The sequence below is a fragment of the Schistocerca serialis genome, chromosome 2, assembly GCF_023864345.2.
Source record: "Schistocerca serialis cubense isolate TAMUIC-IGC-003099 chromosome 2, iqSchSeri2.2, whole genome shotgun sequence".
NCBI lineage: Eukaryota > Metazoa > Arthropoda > Insecta > Orthoptera > Acrididae > Schistocerca > Schistocerca serialis.
In genome coordinates, this window is record NC_064639.1 from 1,138,182,579 (window position 1) to 1,138,201,665 (window position 19,087).

General features: G+C 43.3%; 1 protein-coding gene across 2 annotated transcripts in view; it reads right to left on the bottom strand.

Moving 5' to 3' along the window:
* LOC126458602 (brain-specific angiogenesis inhibitor 1-associated protein 2-like) overlaps positions 1–19,087 on the bottom strand; it is a 911,857-nt gene that overhangs the window by 39,648 nt on the left and 853,122 nt on the right. For both annotated transcript variants that reach the window (XM_050095757.1, XM_050095758.1), the window contains exons 4-5: positions 11,962–12,023; positions 11,742–11,813 (exon numbers count right to left, since the gene is read on the bottom strand). In XM_050095757.1, coding sequence (XP_049951714.1) covers positions 11,742–11,813; positions 11,962–12,023 — 134 coding nt within the window. The remainder of the gene's footprint in view (positions 1–11,741; positions 11,814–11,961; positions 12,024–19,087) is intronic.

Here is a 19,087-nt window from a genome sequence, read left to right on the forward strand (position 1 = left end):
AATCCCAATGGGTGGTGTTCGGTTATTCAGATCATTCAAAATTTGATTGGTGAAAGCATATATGGCATTTTCTGTTGAAAAACCTTTCTGGAAACCAAACTGACATTTTGTTAGTACTTCATATTTACAGTTGCTCGTCTTGGAAAGAGCTAGTAAGGAATCGAGGCTACAGAATGAATGTTGACTCTACAGCGGAGTGTGTACTACTTTTGAAATTGTCTGAAAGATGAAGACCATGTAACGGACCAGGATTCGATCTCAGAATCTTTCCGTTAGTGGGAAACGTGCTTGCTGGCTGAACTGTAAATGCATGACTCACGACCCATCCTCACAGTGCACACTGAGCTGGAGCATGAGTGATTCATTCTGGAAACAATCTCATAGGTTGTGGCTAAGACATTTCTCCACAACATCCGTTCTTCCAAGAGTGCTAGGTCGTCAAAGTATGCAAGAGAGCTTCTGTGAAGTTTGGAAAGTGCAGTTAATATGAAAGGAGGGGATGGACTATAGTGTTGTCAGTATAGAAGCAGTAACAACAGAATCAGCGCCCGGGAGAACTCAGTGGCTTCAAATGTGAGTTAGTCGTTGGATGTCGCCTGAGAAACAAATTTACCAGGGACATTTCATCCTTCCTAAAGCGACCCAAGAGGACTGTTGGTGATAAGCCGGCCGGGGTGGCCGAGCGGTTCTAGGCGCTATAGTCTGGAACTGCGTGACTGCTACGGTCGCAGGTTCGAATCCTGCATCGGGCATGGATGTATGTAATGTCCTTAGGTTGGTTAGGTTTAAGTAGTTCTAAGTTCTAGGGGACTGATGACCTCAGAACTTAAGTTCCTTTGACTGTTGGGGATGTAACTGAAAAGTGGAAACGCGAAGGAACAGAAAACAGCTAACACCTTACCAGTCCATTGTTCAAGAACGGTTATTCGTTCGTTGGGGTAATGAGGGCGTTAAGACCCTCCTGCAAAAATCATGGCGATGTACAAGCGTCTGCGAAGTCGAAAGTTTTCCTGCTGTTCGTTAAGGACGTTACCAACAGCAAGAGAAAAAGATCTTGACAAAATGGAATATATCGGTAATCTAAAAACCCACCCGGAAGATACAAGATAACCTGAAATTGCCCAAGGATGCACCCAAATCGCTGGAAAAACCAGGAGTTTATAAGATTCCTTGCGTTTCTGGGGAGGTATATGTGGCTAGTACCAAAAACGGACAAAAAACGATTATGAGAGCACAAGGGCAACTGTAGAAGGGAAGAGATTGGCAGATACACTGTTGCGGAACATGCTTTGCAGTCTGGAGGTCACCTTACCCATTTTTCCACAGGATTCAAGTACGGGTAGCCTCAAGCGGACACGACGAAAGGCTTTACAGAAAATCTATAGAATTGTTCAACACCCCAATAATTTCAATAGGAAAGAGAAGGGCGTGAAACTGAATGACCTCTGGACGAAGATGTCTACGGCTCTTCCACCATTGGGCGATAGCAAGAGCAGACGACGTCAACTGACAACGGCCAGATGCGTGCGGGTTACTCAGAGCATGTGACGTCAGACCACTGGGCGGAATACGCGTAAATGGAATTTTTCTGCAGGCAGTAGTGAGCCAGCGTGTGAATTGAATACTCAAAGAAGCTACAGTCTCCCTGGAAAATTTCCACCGCAGATGGGAAGGAAACGTTCGGTTTTAATGTAAAATCCATCAGGTCACTGCATAATAGCCCGGAGTATTTTATTAACTGTGGCATTTCCGGCCGTGAAAGTTTGCATTTTTCAACAATAGCTAAGCCAAAACCAGGCCCATCTCATGGACTGAGCGACGGAGACCGTCCACAATTGTGTCGGGTGGTCGTAAAAAATAGTGCGTTATCAACGCAAGCTCCGAAGTACGAATGAAAAGTAATGCCTCCACCGTCGTTTGGGTAGGAATATTTTAACAAATCAAAAGCAGAATTAATCCTTAGAATGTGATCTTCAATTACCAATATTCTATTTTCCACGTAATCACCAGCCAATTGGATAAATTTGTGCGTTTTCTGAAGCCGTCACGGAAGAAGTCGACACACTGTTTCCGCAAACACAGTCTCTCAGTTTTCACAGCGTCTTCATCAGACGCATAATAATGTCCCCGCAGACCGCCTTTCATTATTGGGAACATATGGAAGTCAGAGGGTGTTAAATCTGGACTGTTTGGAGGATGCCGTACGGTGGTGAGATTCAGTCGCTGAAATTCTGCTGTGGTGGCACGTGATGTGTGTGGTTTGGCATTGTCATGATGCACGAAAACATTAACCTTTTCCTTTCGGACCCTTGTTAGCCGTCGTTTCAGAGTTCACAGCGTTGTAATGCAACGCTCTGAATTTATTGTTGTTCCACGATCAAGGAAATCAACTTGGATAAGACAATCTGCGTCTCAAAACACTGGCCATGATTTTTCCAGCTGCAGGCTGCGTCTTGAATTTCTTTTTCTGGGGGCGAGTCTTTGTGTCGATATTCCATAGGCTGACATTTTGTCTCCGGGTCGTAATGGTGTACCCACGTTTCGTCTCCTGTCACAATTGAATGGAGAAAGCCGTAATCTTCATTCTCGTAACGCGAAAGGAGTTCCTGGCAAATTTCAGATCTGTGCGCTTTCATTTCAGGAGTTAGCATCCGGGGCACCCATCGTGCACAGATCTTCCGATAGCCAAGCAAAGCAATAATGTGACCCACACGTTCATGTGAAATGCCGATTGTGCTTGCAGTTTCTCTCTGAGTGAAACGACGATCGTCCTGAATCAATCTGTCAACATTTTGCTTGTGAAATTCGGTGGTTGCTGTCACAGGACGTCAACTCCCTATTTGTCACGCAGGTCAGATATTCCGGCCTCAACATGTTTAAATTTACTCGCTCAACGAGGCCAGTACTCACATCAACACAATCACCATAAACTGCTTTCATTCCCTGATGAATCTCCTTTGGGGTGACACCTTCTGCTGTCAGTAATTCAATCACGTTGCTTACATCGCATCGACCGGCCGTCTTCGCAGATTTCCATACTTCACACTATAACAATCGTTCAGTGCTAAAGCTTCCCGCCAACTGGAGCTGTAGAGAAGAGGCTACGGGACAAGCCAGTACCTGCTACATGCCAACTGTTGAAAAGTTACGAAGGTGGAGGCATTACTTTTCAGTCAGCCCTCGTATTATCAGCAGTTCAGCTAGCTCAGCGCGCATTGGAAGCTAAAAATAATGGGATACAATAGTCGAGCAATTCCTCACTGGCCACCAGTTACTGTACTCAGTAATAAGCGACGCTTAAGCTGGTGTAAAGGGCGACGCCACAGGAGTGATGAATCACCTTATCCTCTTTGGCAATCCGACGGAAGGGTTTGCAAATGGCGTAAAGCGTTACCTGGCACCATGTGTAGTGTCAACAGTGAACTACGGAACAGGTGTTTTTTGTGGTTAGGGTGTGATTTCCTTATTGCACTTCAGAAAACGCTTAATGCGCAATGACACGAACGCATTTTACAGTATTGTGCCCTGCGTACAGTAGAGGAACAGTTCAGATACTATGACTGTTTATTCAGCATGTTAATGCATCGTGTCATAAAGCAGCATTTGTAAGGCAGTGGTTTGTGGACAAGAACATTCCTGAGTTGGAGGACTTGCACACAGTGCCGAACTGAACACAACCTTTGGGATGAGCTTGAACGTCGATTTAGATGCAGGTCCGATCGTCCAACCTTCTCTTGTTTCCGCTACTCTTGAGGACAAATTGCAGCCATCATCCACAGACGTGTATTGCAAATGTTTGCAACAGAGTTCTAGCCGTCATAAAGGTGAATGATGGACGCGCCCCATATTGATATCGAATCACACGAGTCCGCGTACTGTTAGTCAGACAGGGTAGGAGAGAGGATTTGGCGGAAGGTAGGCTGTGAGGCCATGGCGTCAGTCATGTCTGGATAGCTCAGTCGGTAAGGCTGTTTTACGGCTTCGATTCCCTCTGGGATACTCAGGTTTATTCACCAAGGAAGTTACAGTTTTACATCCCGTCGTCACTAAGATCATCAGACACGGTTCACTGATTCGATCTGACAAGAATAGTACGACAAATTATCACCACTTTGTTCAAGGAAACCACCTCATTCACCTGAAGTTGTTGTATGGAAACCACAAAAAATGTGATTTTTTTGGGGGGGGAGGGGGGAGTTTTCGGACAATTATCTGAACTCCACTTGTTGTGAGTACGAGTCTAACATCAATTTGGACGCGAGAATATTTTTTTAAGGACGCTGAATGGTTGCGTTGAAGACAAGTTCAGGTTTTTCCGCGGTATACTGGGTTTCACTCTTTCGCTCTCTGGCAAAAACCGACTTTGCTCTGTACTGGTAGTGTAACCTGCGTATAACAAATCAGAATGTTCCAAGATGAAACTCTCCTTGCGTAGTGGAATTTGCAGCTGAATACGTCTTTCTCGCAGGCTCAGTTGGGATCGTTGTGACGTATGAGTGGAGGTAAAAAACTTTTTACTAATTAATTTTATGCTTTTGTTTGTTAGCATTAGTTTTAAATGAGAATAGCAACAAAAGAGATACACTGCTTAAACTAGATGAAGTAATGGCGGAACCAACGTTGTTGTATGGATCTGAGTGACGCATACTAAACAACAGATCAAAAGTATAGGACATTAAGAGAGGAAGTTCCTGACAGCTGTAGCTGGCAGGCTGAGAAATGATCGGGGAAGAAAAGAGTGATAATAGAAAACATTCTTAGTGCCTGAGTTTTTATGTAAAACACTGATAAAGTATTCTAATACCACAGAATTATGCTGCTCACCACATTACCGCAAAAACAATGACAAAAATCAGAAAATAAATACTTTATCAAGAACGTTCTAACAAGGGAACCTCCCCATCGCACCCCCCTCAGATTTAGTTATAAGTTGGCACAGTGGCTAGGTCTTGAAAAACTGAACACAGGTCAATCGAGAAAACGGGAAGAAGTTGTGTGGAACTATGAAAAAAGTAAGCAAAATATACAAACTGAGTAGTCCATGTGCAAGGTACGCAACATCAAGGAAAGTGTGAACTGCGGAGCGCCGTAGTCCCGTGGTTACCGTGAGCACCTGCGGTACGAGAGGTCCTTGGTTCAGTTCCTCCCTCGAGTGAAAAGTTTAATTTCTTTATTTTCGCAAAGTTATGATCTGTCCGTTCTGTTCACAGTAATAAGTTTAGTGTCTGTGTTTTGCGACCGCACCGCAAAACCGTGCGATTAGTAGACGAAAGGACGTGCCTCTCCAATCGCAACCGAAAACATTTGATCGCAAGGTCATAGGTCAACCGATTCCTCCACAGGAAAACAGGTCTGATATATTCTATACGACACTGGTGACGGCATGTGCGTTACATGACAGGAATATGTTGTCGACCCACCTAACTTGTACACTTTGCGAATGGGTGAAAAGATTCTTCTACCTTGCGCGATTTAGGTTTTCTTGTGGATGTGATAATCACTCCCAAAAAAGTGATGAAAACATAAGAGTTTGTCACACAAACTGCAACAAATGAATGCAACAGTTTCACAGTCGCACAGTTTTCCCTGTGCTCTGTCAAAACATATGTTTTTAATGTTTTCAAACTTTGCCGTGTGTAGACTGTCAAATCCTGCATATGTCCAAGCAAATCTGAACATGTCCTGGAATTTTGGAGAGCGAAGTTGATTATGTGTGAGTACCTGAACTTTCATAATTGACACACGATCACGTAAACAATACTGCTCTGTGTACCTGTGCAACTTCGCAAAATAGTTGTCTGAAAATAAAAAATTAAATTTTTGACTAGAGGGAAGACTTGAACCGAGGACCGCTCGTTCCGCAGCTGATCACGCTAACCACGGGACCACGGGGCTCCTGATATCACACGCTCCTTGATATTGCACATGAAGTACTCAGTTTGTGTATTTTGCTTATTTTTTCATAGTTCCACAAAACTTCTTCCTGTTTTCTCGATTGATCAGTGTTCAGTTTTTCAAGACCTATCCACTGTGCCAACTTATAACTAAATCTGAGGGGGGTGCGAGGGGGAGGTTCCCTTGTAAGTACCGGACCGGGAAACGGACTGGTTCTAAGTGCCAATAAGGAAGTTTTTACAAGCTTATTGCTTCAAAGAAGAAAACAGCAACGTGACACAATAATGCCATTTATTTACACAAATAGCGCCGTTACCGGTTTCGATCCCATAAGTTCACCTTCAGACGGCTGTTCACGTTTATGTTACATTCGTTGTTGTTTACTTTAAAGGAAAGAAAGGAAACCCGGCGATCAGGCCCTGAATGCCACGCGACAGGCAACCGATCCCCCTGGCCATCCTCAATCAATCATCATCAGATGCTGTATGGATTTGTCTGCGTTTCGACATTCCTCGGAGCCGCTTCCTCTCAGAGAGATAGCTCCTCAGTTGGCGTCTTGAGGCTGAGGGCATCTCTGTCCAGACGTACCACCAAGGAAAGACTCCTGACAGTATCGGGAATCAAACCCGGGTTCCCCGCATGAGAGTCTGTCGCGCTGTCCACTCAGTTACTGAGAGGGCACGTTGTTTACATTACTTGTTGACAAAAAACGGCCAATTCTCTGCTGATTCAGAGGGACGTTGCGTAATCAACAGGTATAAAGACTTCGTTTTTGCACACAAAGCGCATTGCGAGAGCTTACGTTCCAGTTGACACTATTTTGTTTCTATGTTTTAGTGGATGCGACCATCGCGGTATACTGATTGACTGAACATCTACATCAACAATGCAAAACAGATTAATAACAATGGCAAAAAACAAATACAAACGTGAACGGCCGCGTGAATATGAACCTGTCCGTTCGAACCGGATAACGGCGCTATTTGTGCAAAAAAAGGCAATATTAACGGTGGCTGTTTGCTGTTTTCTTCTTTGCAAGAAGCAACTTGTATTTAGTACACAGCCACGGTCACAAAAATGTCAATTTTCGACAAAACATTAGGAGGAAGGAAGAAAGGTTGGATTTAATGTCCAGTCGACATCGAGATCATTAGAGACGGAGCACAATCTCGGCTTGGGTCAAGGATGGGGGAGGAAATCGGCCTTGTCCTTTGAAAGGAACTATCTCGGCATTGGCCTGGAATGATTTAGGCAAATCACGGAAAACCTTAATCTGGATGACCGGACGCGGGTTTGAATGGCCGTCCTCCCGAATGCGACTCTAGCATGGTAACCACTGGGCCACCTCTCTCGGTCAGAATTGTAGGAAGAAAGTTTTTATTACAGTTGACACTGTTGCTGAAGCACTACTTTTTATTTGTGATGATACAAGTACGGAAATTAGGTTTTTAACTAGTATAGTTTTTAACTAATAGTATTGCAGTTAACCAAATCACTTCGCATATCCTTTAAAATTTGAAACTCCAGACTTCATCTCTTAATATTCTATACTTTTGACCTGTCGTTTAGTATGCGTCACTCAGATCCATACAACAATGCTGGTTCCGCCATTACTTCATCTACACTCCTGGAAATTGAAATAAGAACACCGTGAATTCATTGTCCCAGAAAGGGAAACTTTATTGACACATTCCTGGGGTCAGATACATCACATGATCACACTGACAGAACCACAGGCACATAGACACAGGCAACAGAGCATGCACAATGTCGGCACTAGTACAGTGTATATCCACCTTTCGCAGCAATGCAGGCTGCTATTCTCCAATGGAGACGATCGTAGAGATGCTGGATGTAGTCCTGTGGAACGGCTTGCCATGCCATTTCCACCTGGCGCCTCAGTTGGACCAGCGTTCGTGCTGGACGTGCAGACCGCGTGAGACGACGCTTCATCAACATGCTCAATGGGGGACAGATCCGGAGATCTTGCTGGCCAGGGAAGTTGACTTACACCTTCTAGAGCACGTTGGGTGGCACGGGATACATGCGGACGTGCATTGTCCTGTTGGAACAGCAAGTTCCCTTGCCGGTCTAGGAATGGTAGAACGATGGGTTCGATGACGGTTTGGATGTACCGTGCACTATTCAGTGTCCCCTTGACGATCACCAGTGGTGTACGGCCAGTGTAGGAGATCGCTCCCCACACCATGATGCCGGGTGTTGGCCCTGTGTGCCTCGGTCGTATGCAGTCCTGATTGTGGCGCTCACCTGCACGGCGCCAAACACGCATACGACCATCATTGGCACCAAGGCAGAAGCGACTCTCATCGCTGAAGACGACACGTCTCCATTCGTCCCTCCATTGACGCCTGTCGCGACACCACTGGAGGCGGGCTGCACGATGTTGGGGCGTGAGCGGAAGACGGCCTAACGGTGTGCGGGACCGTAGCCCAGCTTCATGGAGACGGTTGCGAATGGTCCTCGCCGATACCCCAGGAGCAACAGTGTCCCTAATTTGCTGGGAAGTGGCGGTGCGGTCCCCTACGGCACTGCGTAGGATCCTACGGTCTTGGCGTGCATCCGTGCGTCGCTGCGGTCCGGTCCCTGGTCGACGGGCACGTGCACCTTCTGCCGACCACTGGCGACAACATCGATGTACTGTGGAGACCTCACGCCCCACGTGTTGAGCAATTCGGCGATACGTCCACCCGGCCTCCCGCATGCCCACTATACGCCCTCGCTCAAAATCCGTCAACTGCACATACGGTTCACGTCCACGCTGTCGCGGCATGCTACCAGTGTTAAAGACTGCGATGGAGCTCCGTATGCCACGGCAAACTGGCTGACACTGACGGCGGCGGTGTACAAATGCTGCGCAGCTAACGCCATTCGACGGCCAACACCGCGATTCCTGGTGTGTCCGCTGTGCCGTGCGTGTGATCATTGCTTGTACAGCCCTCTCGCAGTGTCCGGAGCAAGTATGGTGGGTCTGACACACCGGTGTCAATGTGTTCTTTTTTCCATTTCCAGGAGTGTAGTTTCAGCAGTGTATCTCTTTTGTTGCTTTTTTCATTTAAAACCAAAGGTATATCTACAAATTAAACTTAAAATAAAGTAATAAAAAGATTTTTACCTCCACTCATACAACGTCACAACGATCCCAACTGAGCCTGCGAGAAAGACGTATTCAGCTGCAAATTCCACTACGCAAGGAGAGTTTCATCTTGGAACATTCTGATTTGTTATACGCAGGTTACACTACCAGTACAGAGCAAAGTTGGTTTTTGCCAGAGAGCGAAAGAGTGAAACCCAATATATTTCGGAAAAACCTGAACATGTCATCAACGCAACCATTCAGCGTCCTTAAACAACTATTCTCGCGTCCAAATTGATGTTAGACTCGTACTCAGAACAAGTGGAGTTCAGATAATTGTCCGAAAACTCCCCCCTCCCCCTCCCCCCCCCCCCAAAAAAATCACATTTTTTGTGGTTTCCGTACAATAACTTCAGGTGAATGAGGTGGTGTTCCTTGAACAAAGTGGTGATAATTTTTCATACCATTGTTGTCAGATCGAATCAGTGAACCGAGTCTGATGATCTTCGTGACGACGGGATGTAGAACTGTAACCTCCTTTGTAACTTCCTTGCCGAATAATAGGTTATCCCAGAGAGAATCGAAGCCGTAAAACAGCCTTACCGACTGAGCTATCCAGACATGACTGGAGCCCTGACCTTACAACCTACCTTCTGCCAGCTCCTCTCTCCTACTCTATCTGACCAACGGTATGCGGACTCGTGTTATTCGACATAAATATGGGGCGCGTCCATCATTCGTCTTTATGACAGCTAGAACTCTGCTGGAGACATTTGCAATACACGTCTGTGGATGATGGCTGCAACTTGTCCTCAAGAGTAGCAGAAACAAGAGAAGGTTGGACGATCGGACCTGCATCTAAATCGACGTTCAAGCTCATCCCAAAGATTGTGCTCAGTTCAGCTCTGTGGGCAAGCCCTTCAACTCAGGAATGTTTTTGTGCACCAACCACTGCCTTACAAATGGTGACCGACCGAAGTGGCCGTGCGGTTCTGGGCGCTACAGTCTGGAGCCGAGCGACCGCTACGGTCGCAGGTTCGAATCCTGCCTCGGGCATGGATGTGTGTGATGTCCTTAGGTTAGTTAGGTTTAATTAGTTCTAAGTTCTAGGCGACTGATGACCTCAGAAGTTAAGTCGCATAGTGCTCAGAGCCATTTGAACCATTTTTACAAATGCTGCTTTATGACGCGATGCATTAACGTACTCAATAAACAGTCATAGTATCTGAACTGTTCCTCTACTGTACGCAAAACACAATATTGTAAAATGTGTTCACGTCATTGCGCATTTAGCGTTCTCTCAAATGCAATAAGGAAACCACACCCTAACCACAAAAAACATCTGTTCCGAAGATCATGTGCCATCTGTTAACCCATAGTTGAAAGACTCTCTCTATGGTTTGTCACCTGGATCAACTCTAGAGACACAGTAACGCAGTACTACTAAAAACTCGTTTTGTGAAAAAAATAGCACTTAGAACGTTTTTCATTACCATTCTTCATATGCAATCTGAGGAAATAGGGAAGTAAAGGAACAAATGAAAATATCACATAACAAAAAAGCAAGAAACCAACACCAATGTCATTGCTGAAGTGTAAGAAAAGGGAGGGGCAAAATACTTGAAGGGTGACAAACTGTGTATCTGTCCTGAATATTAGACAACGATAGAGTACGGTTGATTTTGATAAACTGTTTATTGCGAGCAGAGCAATGGCCCAGGAATCTTGGCGCTATTCACTAATATGTATTCACTCTGTTAAAAAATGAACATGCAGATGAGTCCTCTGTGTTTTTTGTTGCATCCTTGAGTCCTATTACAGGATAAAAGTGAAAATTAAAAAGGACTGAATATTAAACGTCTAGAATTTAAGGGAACCCATGAAAAATCTTAATGTGTGTTGTTGCACGGAGTTCTGAGGCCCACTCTTCTATGACGTGAAATAAAATACTTGAAAATGTTCATTGAACCAGCGCTATAAATATGCTGGAATACGCCGTTTAAGAAGATCTCGCTTCACTCGAATTAAATAGCACCCTGTTTTTGTATATTAACTAGCGATTACCATCCAAATTGTTTGAATTACAGTTAGACTTAAAATTCTTCTCCATACTGACCATCTGCTGATTCAGAGGGACGTTGCGTAATCAACAGGTATAAGGACTTCGTTTTTGCACACAAAGCGCATTGCGAGAGCTTACGTTCCAGTTGACAGTATTTTGTTTCTATGTTTTAGTGGATGCGAGCATCGCGGTATACTGATTGACTGAACATCTACATCAACAATGCAAAACAGATTAATAACAATTGTCAAAATTGAGTTCTTCATTAAGAAACTGAAAGATTTTTTCGATTTGTGGTGTGCTCTATAGCTCGTATAAATGGATATTGTTTATACAGTACGTATCACCAAAACCTACTAAAAACCTAATTATGTGTCATCTAGTTCCGACACCTAGCAGAGCTAAAAATTATGTGTATCGCAGGTCCAGTATTGTAAAATATTTTTACATATCTAATTAATACTGTCGAATCAATAGTGTCTAGTATACGGCACGAATAAACAAAAATGTCGAGAATGTTTGGCTGATAACATGCGTGCAGATAATGCCCAAGATGAATGAACAGTTTAGTAGATGAGTTGCTTGAGTGGTAAGTGACACGAATTCATTTCAAACTGTCAAACATACAGGACACAACAGACTGAATCATACTGGAAGACTGTAATACCAACTGATCTGCTGTCTGCTTACCTGCACAACTTTTGTATCCTTTTCTAGATTGGTCTCGAGTGGAACAAGCATGTCTACGTAGAATGCTTTGAGCTGAAACAGAAATTTCATTTATATTGCTCAGCTCTGTTTAGACCTTTTAAATAAGGTAGTAATTTATGATGAACTGTTGGAATTTTAAGTGAACAGTTTAGACTTCTGTTGCAAGAAATAGAAAAAAATAAAGATTCCAGACACTCACCGTGTTGATCTGTTGAGCTTGTATCTCCTTGTATACATCAACGATTTGCATCAAAGCAGAACCTGTGAACAGCAAAGAATTGTCAAAGCTCCCTGTCAGCGTGAGACTCTCTGTTTACACATATCTTTTATTGACACAATGATAGAAACAAAATATACAGTGATGTTTACATTATGAGTGTGGTGATATTTGAAACCTGCTCTTCGAAATGAAAAATTATTGCTGTGTATATGTTCTTGAGGCTTTTATTTTTGGCCAAGTTGCAGTTCGTAATTTATTGAGATAGTTCCTTATTGCATTACTCTGACGAAAGTTAGAATGAAGTGACAACTGTACGAAGAATTCCAATAAAAATGATCCAAGTTTCCTTCAGTGACTACCTGGTTAGCTGATGGAACCAGTGGTTGAGCTTTATTCACGACCGTAAAATGTGGACGGAGAAAAATATTTAACAAGTTATGACACAGAGTTGTTAAATTGCTCACAAACGATTGTGGAGGAATTCATAGAGTTATCATCAGCATGAAAGGCTAACCTTAAATGTACTTAACTTCTAAGAGTAGTGTGAAAGAATCATCAATCATAAGTGGAAATAAAAGATCGAAGGATGATACTGCTTCATTATCTGCCATTTGTGTCTGAAACCAAGTCGATTTCCATTACCAGCTGGAATTGCTTTTGTTAAAAGGATGACAGACTGCACGATTCATATGTTTCGTAATCATGAAGATGACTGGTTGGAACATCATGGAAACAGAAAGGAAATGGATTCATTGATGTATCGTAGAATACCGTACACGAGAGTCTGAGAAGTTCTAGCGCCTGGTCAACAACGTTAGAGATTTACCACCCAAAGAACTATGAAGATACGTTTATTTTTTAAATCTTGTATAGTGTAAACTCTGGTTAAATTGCTGCTGTGCGTACTCAGAAAGGATTGGAACGTCATAACGTCTTAATGAGGACTCGCATTAACTAGGGTACAGGCCTACACGGCGAGGGTCAGAGGGTACCTGCCGACTTCTCCACCTCCCCCCCCCCCCCCTTTGGTAATAATATGGTAGTAATAGTATGGTGACTGATACAGTTTTTCAGTAATTTTCATTTTAATTCCCAGAAGCTAATACGAGTTCCCATCTCCATTCCCAAATGCACCATGAAGGTAAAAACGTTCGAATAACCATACCTACATCTATGGTACTACTTTCACCACAATTTTTCAAACGATTCCGAGTACTGAGTGAACGGTCTAATGGGTATTTGTAATTGAACGCTAATCCAAACAAACAACCTATCAAACCTTGGAATATCTCAGCGAAAGAGTGTGAAAGTTGATGTGAGTAAATTACGGGGACAAAACATATACGCCCTGTATGTATTACGTATAGAATGTGACTAGGAGAGGACTTTTCAAATTGCTCTTCATTTCTTTCAAAAGCATGGCCACACGCCCATATTACATTTGATGTATTTTTAAGATTCTTAAAAATTCTTAAAAAGTTTTTGGTATTCAGCTTGAACGAAATGTTCATAAACTGTAACAAAAGAAAAAAGAAGATAATTGAAGGTGGATAATCAAAGTTAAAAAAAAATAGTTCTTTAGCCGGAAGGCCTTTTAGAAAGGAAATATTTTAAAATTTTAAAAAAATATAAAGTATTTGCAGAGTTCAAAAGTATTAAATTACGGTAATGAATACTGAGAATCGCATGAAATCAGTGTTGTAGTTTATTATGACTAAATAATGATTCTGGTAACTCATTGAAGATGGTAAATATCGTTTTCTACAAAATGAGAACATTTACTTCCGATACTGATTACTTGGGTGAGGGAAGGTTTAGTGGTGGTTTAAATACGTAGTGCATGCGGAGCAGCGATGGGGAAGTGAACTGGGGCGTGCGATTGAGTATATTGTAAAGAGTTTGTGATTTCGAGAACCTGGAAAATGATTAGTGTAAATCGTGACGGTTGTGTCGCGGCTATCAAGAGACAGGGAAAACAACACATGATAAAATAAAGAAAAGTAGTATAAAAGATAGGAAAGTATAGCAAAACCAAATGAAGCCATCTAATAACAGGAAAGTAAAAAGATGAAAATCAAGAAAGTACAACGAAGTAGTAAACAAGATAGGAAAGTAAAGCAGAGTAATAAAAAAACTAGGAAACTTAAGACTTCTATAAATTACTGTTAAATAACTCCACGATTATTGTAATTTCAAAAACCTGAAAACACATTTATCATAGTTGAGTTCTTTAACGACAGATATTAATTTGCTGATACCTTGTTATGCAAACCAGCTAAAGAAAGAGCATGTTATTTTTTTGATTTAAGTAAAATAAGAACTGATATTCACCGACAGCCAATGAGATGCACAAGAGCATATTGTCATAAATAAACTGATATGGCTGTCGAATGTGGACTTTTCGTCACATAAGCGTTCTCATTCACAATGAGACCTGCGCAACATGGTGCGTGAATGCATTTACAAATGCGTCAAGTGTGAACCATGTACATATGATGTGGTTTTTATTGGATTTAGATGCTTTCCTGATCCTTGTTCAGTATGTACCGTTACGAAATTAATTCGAGTAAGTGAAAAAGCGTTCATTTTGATTTAAATATAAGCGGTGGCGCAAAAGTCACTGGACACTGGACATCGATTAAAACAAAAGAAAGAATTTATGTTCGATAACACGAAATACAAACAATACATACAATTATTTTTTATGTTGAAATTGTTTTCCGTCTTCATTAATTTATCTTTTAAGTCTTTTTGGAACACTGTTACGTAGTTTATGGCTTACTGTGGAATCAATGGCCATTTAATAAACTACATCGTGCGTATAGTTCTTTAGTTCATCAATGCTCTGAGATTTTTGAGAACAAACGTACCATAGGAAAAACTCCAAGGGCATGATAATCAGTGAACGTGGAAACATGTCAATATCTGCCCTTCGACCAATCTCTTTTCTTTGGAAAGTTTCGTCTAAATAATCGCGGACGGCTGTGCCATAATGCGATGAAACACCATCGTGTTGAAAGTAAATTTCCTGAAAGTATTCAGTAGGCGTTATAAGTCCCGGTACCACGTAATACTGAAGCATATCCAAATAGTTATCTCGCGCACTGTTCCTTCAAAAAAATATGGTCCAAGTACACCAAATCATGATATTCTTCCCTAAACACTCACACCATGTTTGTTTATTGGTTGTTCTAATAATAGATGATATGTCGTATGTCGTACACGTTTGTTTAGACTTTGGTTTTGATCTAAAGTGTCTTCTCCATTAATTAACAACAGCAGTATCGCCTCTTTTATAAAACGATTTTAATGCGAAAATCCTTTATTCTTTCGTTGACATCGTGACAATTCGGAAAACCACAACTGTAAAATCGTCTCACAGATCATGCTTTCAATAATTCACGAGTTTGATTATTGTGTTTGTTTTGTTTGTCACTGCATTGTATTCCAACTTGACAAGACGTAATTATTACCATTTGGTAAAACAACTTAACGCGTTAAGACGTCCTACTGTACTATGTGTTGCTGTTACTTTTGTTTTCTTTTATCAACTGTCCAGTGACTTTTGCGCCACCCTGTATATGAAAGAAACTTTTTGTGACTATTAGCCAGTTAAAGTTTAGTGAATAATAAGAAAAGTTTCCAGTGTGATACGATTAGCGATCAATAAAACTGAGAAGGTGCAAGTGTTCCTTGCGACAGAGCAGCTCGCCGCTCTGTAGATACACAGGGCGTATTTCGAAAGCCGTCTCGCTAGAGGAGTCTGTTACTGAGTGAGGGCTGGCGAACTTTGGCCTGAGATTTGTAGGGGACCCGTAACCGCTTCTGGACACTTTATAATCAGTTGTAAACTTCATTACTGCGGATCAAAGCGCTCTTCGCCGGCAGGGCGAACTCCAGGAGCGCGGGAGGAATTACGGATAACAGATAGCCGATTGTGTAACAAGCCGGGAGCAGATACTGTGCATCTGACGCGCCATCTCCACCACAAAAGTCTACTGCTTCGCCTCTTACCTTTCGAACTTCTTGAGTGGAGTGGCTGGAGAGAGCATCTGTACAGAATAACGTTTCTGGGGCTTAGAGCTTTAAAATCTGCAGTTTTCTTTTTCCTTTTGTACCAGAAATATACTAGACGTTAACGAATGGACAAAGTTGGTAACAGTGACGTTTTAACCCTTTTTAAAAATAGTTCTCATGTAGCTAGAGATGTTACATTATTAAATAACAAAACAGTACAACCAAATATACAAAATACAACTTGTTAACAATTTCACATAACTGAACAAGTAAATAAACTGCGCAACTCAGGTAAAGGATCACTTTTTCGTGGAAACTCCGTAATTGTCTCTCATTGCGATGCAGAGGTTTGAAATTTGGCTCAAAGGTGTCTACAACCTTCCTTTGTAATGGTGGAATAGCGTAGCGTTATGTGCCGTCACCCTGGGTTCGACCTCACTTCAAACAGTAAGGTGACGACACATGTCAGAGGTCATAAGTTCATGTGACGTAAAAGGTTGGCCAGTCACGTCACACTGGCACCAAATTTCGCCACAATTCTGCCCACCGCCATCGTGGACGTCTCACACGGAGGGAGAGTCGTCACAGCCCCTCTTCCCCTCATGTAAGTTGGCACCTCTGCGATTGAGTTTAGAACTGCGACGCACAGTGCTGAAATCACGCGGTTTTCTTATCTGTGACCGAGAGAAACGTTTCAGACACACCGCTAGTCAGAATCTATAAGAAAAGTCCGCAATGGGTGACATAAACGGCGCCAATGAAACCACCTCAATGGAACCACCCCTTTCCTCGGGGCGTTGAATCCATCACATCTAACGGTCGAAAACAACAGTTTCCAGTGCGCTGAGCACCAGGAGGATGTTTTAGACAACCTTTAAGCTGCTGGCAGCCGCGGAAATTTCAACCCCTCTCTGGCTTTGTTGGGCTGCAACACCATTGAGCATGATCGCACGCTTTTGATATGCGGCGCGATGGCAGTTTTTGCTCTCGTGTATAAACCAACTTTCAAGGAAGATTGGGGGATTCTTATCCGATGTGACGCGCCTCCCCCCCCCCCCCCCTCTGCCCCGCCCCCTCCCCGTAGCTCTGGTGGCACAGTGGTTAGCGCACTGGACTCACATTCGGGAGGACGACGGTTCAAACCCACGTCCAGACATCCTGATTTAGGTTTTTCGTGATTTCCCTAAATCACTTCAGGCAAATGCCGGGATGGTTCCTTCGAAAGGGCACGGCCGATTTCCTTCCCCATCTTTCCCTAATCGGAGGGGACCGATGGCCTTGCTGTTTGGTCCCCTTCCCCAAAACCAACAAACCACATCTCTCTCTCTCTCTATCTCTCTCTCTCTCTCTTTCTCTCTTCGTGTGTGTGTGTGTGTGTGTGTGTGTGTGTGTGTGTGTGTCAGTTACCATCCATTCCCTCTCTCATCCATTAAGTATCTCCTCCTCTACACGTCCCTCCATTCACATATCCAGTTTCGAGTCGTGGTCCGGCACAAATTTTGTCACAAATAGCTGACGTCAGTCTGGATTCGTAAAATGCCAGCCTAGTTCGGAATATTTACCACAGATGTAACTGTCAGAACAGTGTCTGTTCCTTCAGACATGCATGAATGCTGAAGGACACTGTAATGTGAAGATGTGGACACCATATAAAAAACAGACATTATAACCACCTATGACGAAATTAAATTAAAGCCGTAGCTTCTTTACGAATAAAACAAGCAACTTACCTTGACAACAGTCTTACTTTAATGTTAGTTGCTTATTTTATTCGTGAAAATACCTTAGCTCCAGCCTAATTTCTTATTTTATTTAACGGCAGGCAACTTGAAGATGTTCTAAGAACGAAAGTTCTCGTAGCTGAGATGGTTCTCATTAATCATTAAAATTACTCCAGAATCAGATTTTCACTCTGCAGCGGAGTGTGCGCTAATGTGAAACTTCCTGGCAGATTAAAACTGTGTGCCGGACCGAAACTCGAACTCGGGAGTGCTAGTTCTGCAAGGTTCGCAGAAGAGCTTCTGTGAAGTTTGGAAGGCAGGAGACGAGGTACTGGCAGAATTAAAGCTGGGAGGACGAGTCGTGACTCGTGCTTGGGTAGCTCAGTTGGTAGAGCACTTGCCCGCGAAAGGCAAAGGTCCCGAGTTCGAGTCTCGGTCCGGCACACAGTTTTAGTCTGCCAGGAAGTTTCATTAAGATTACTGTTAATAAAGTGCTTTTATGTCTTTGACAGCATGTCAATGTGTAAAGCTTCCGATGTTTCGGCCACTATTGGAAACGGCCTTCCTCAGGATGTTTTTTCGCTGATTCAGCGAAAAACACGCCAGAAGGAAGGCTGCTTGCAACAGTAGCTGAAACGTCGGGGCCGGCTGGGGTGGACGAGTGGTTCTAGGCGCTACAGTCTGGAACTGCGCGACCGCTACGAACACAGGTTCGAATCCTGCCTCGGGCATGGGTGTGTGTGATGTCCTTAGGTTAGTTAGGTTTAAATAGTTCTAAGTTCTAGGGGACTGATGACCTCACAAGTTAAGTCCCATGGTGCTCAGAGCCATTTCTTTTGAAACGTCGGGAGTTTTAAACACTGACTCTGCGGTCACAGACACAAAAGCATTTTCTTACCTATGACAATGGCCGCGGAGGCCTACGCTTACATTAAAATTATTATCAGCTGTCGTTGCCAACATGACTAATTACGTATTTCTCCCCCTCCCTTTTCTTCTCTCTGTTCAGTCATACATTGGAATCCACACACTACACACAAAGCCGCATCGAAATAGACACGTAGAAAAGCAGTGGTGTGGAGGCAAAATGCAGAGGCGCAGAGATGAGAGTGATAGAGGAACGCCAAGGGTCCTCCGGAATTCCGAGCCGCCGAGCCGCGGAATAAGCTGGGAATTTTATCTCTGGCGCGCCAAGGTGGCGGCCGCGCATTTCAGAAATAAATCTGCAGATAAGTTTCTATATAAGAAGCGGAATGGTCCCGAGATAAGATCTTAATGAACGGCTCCGGTGCAGGTTATTGCAGCGGAAGAGTCGTAGCGCCGCAGCAGCGCAATCCGGCAATAAAAGAGAGCGCAGCAGTCGCCCC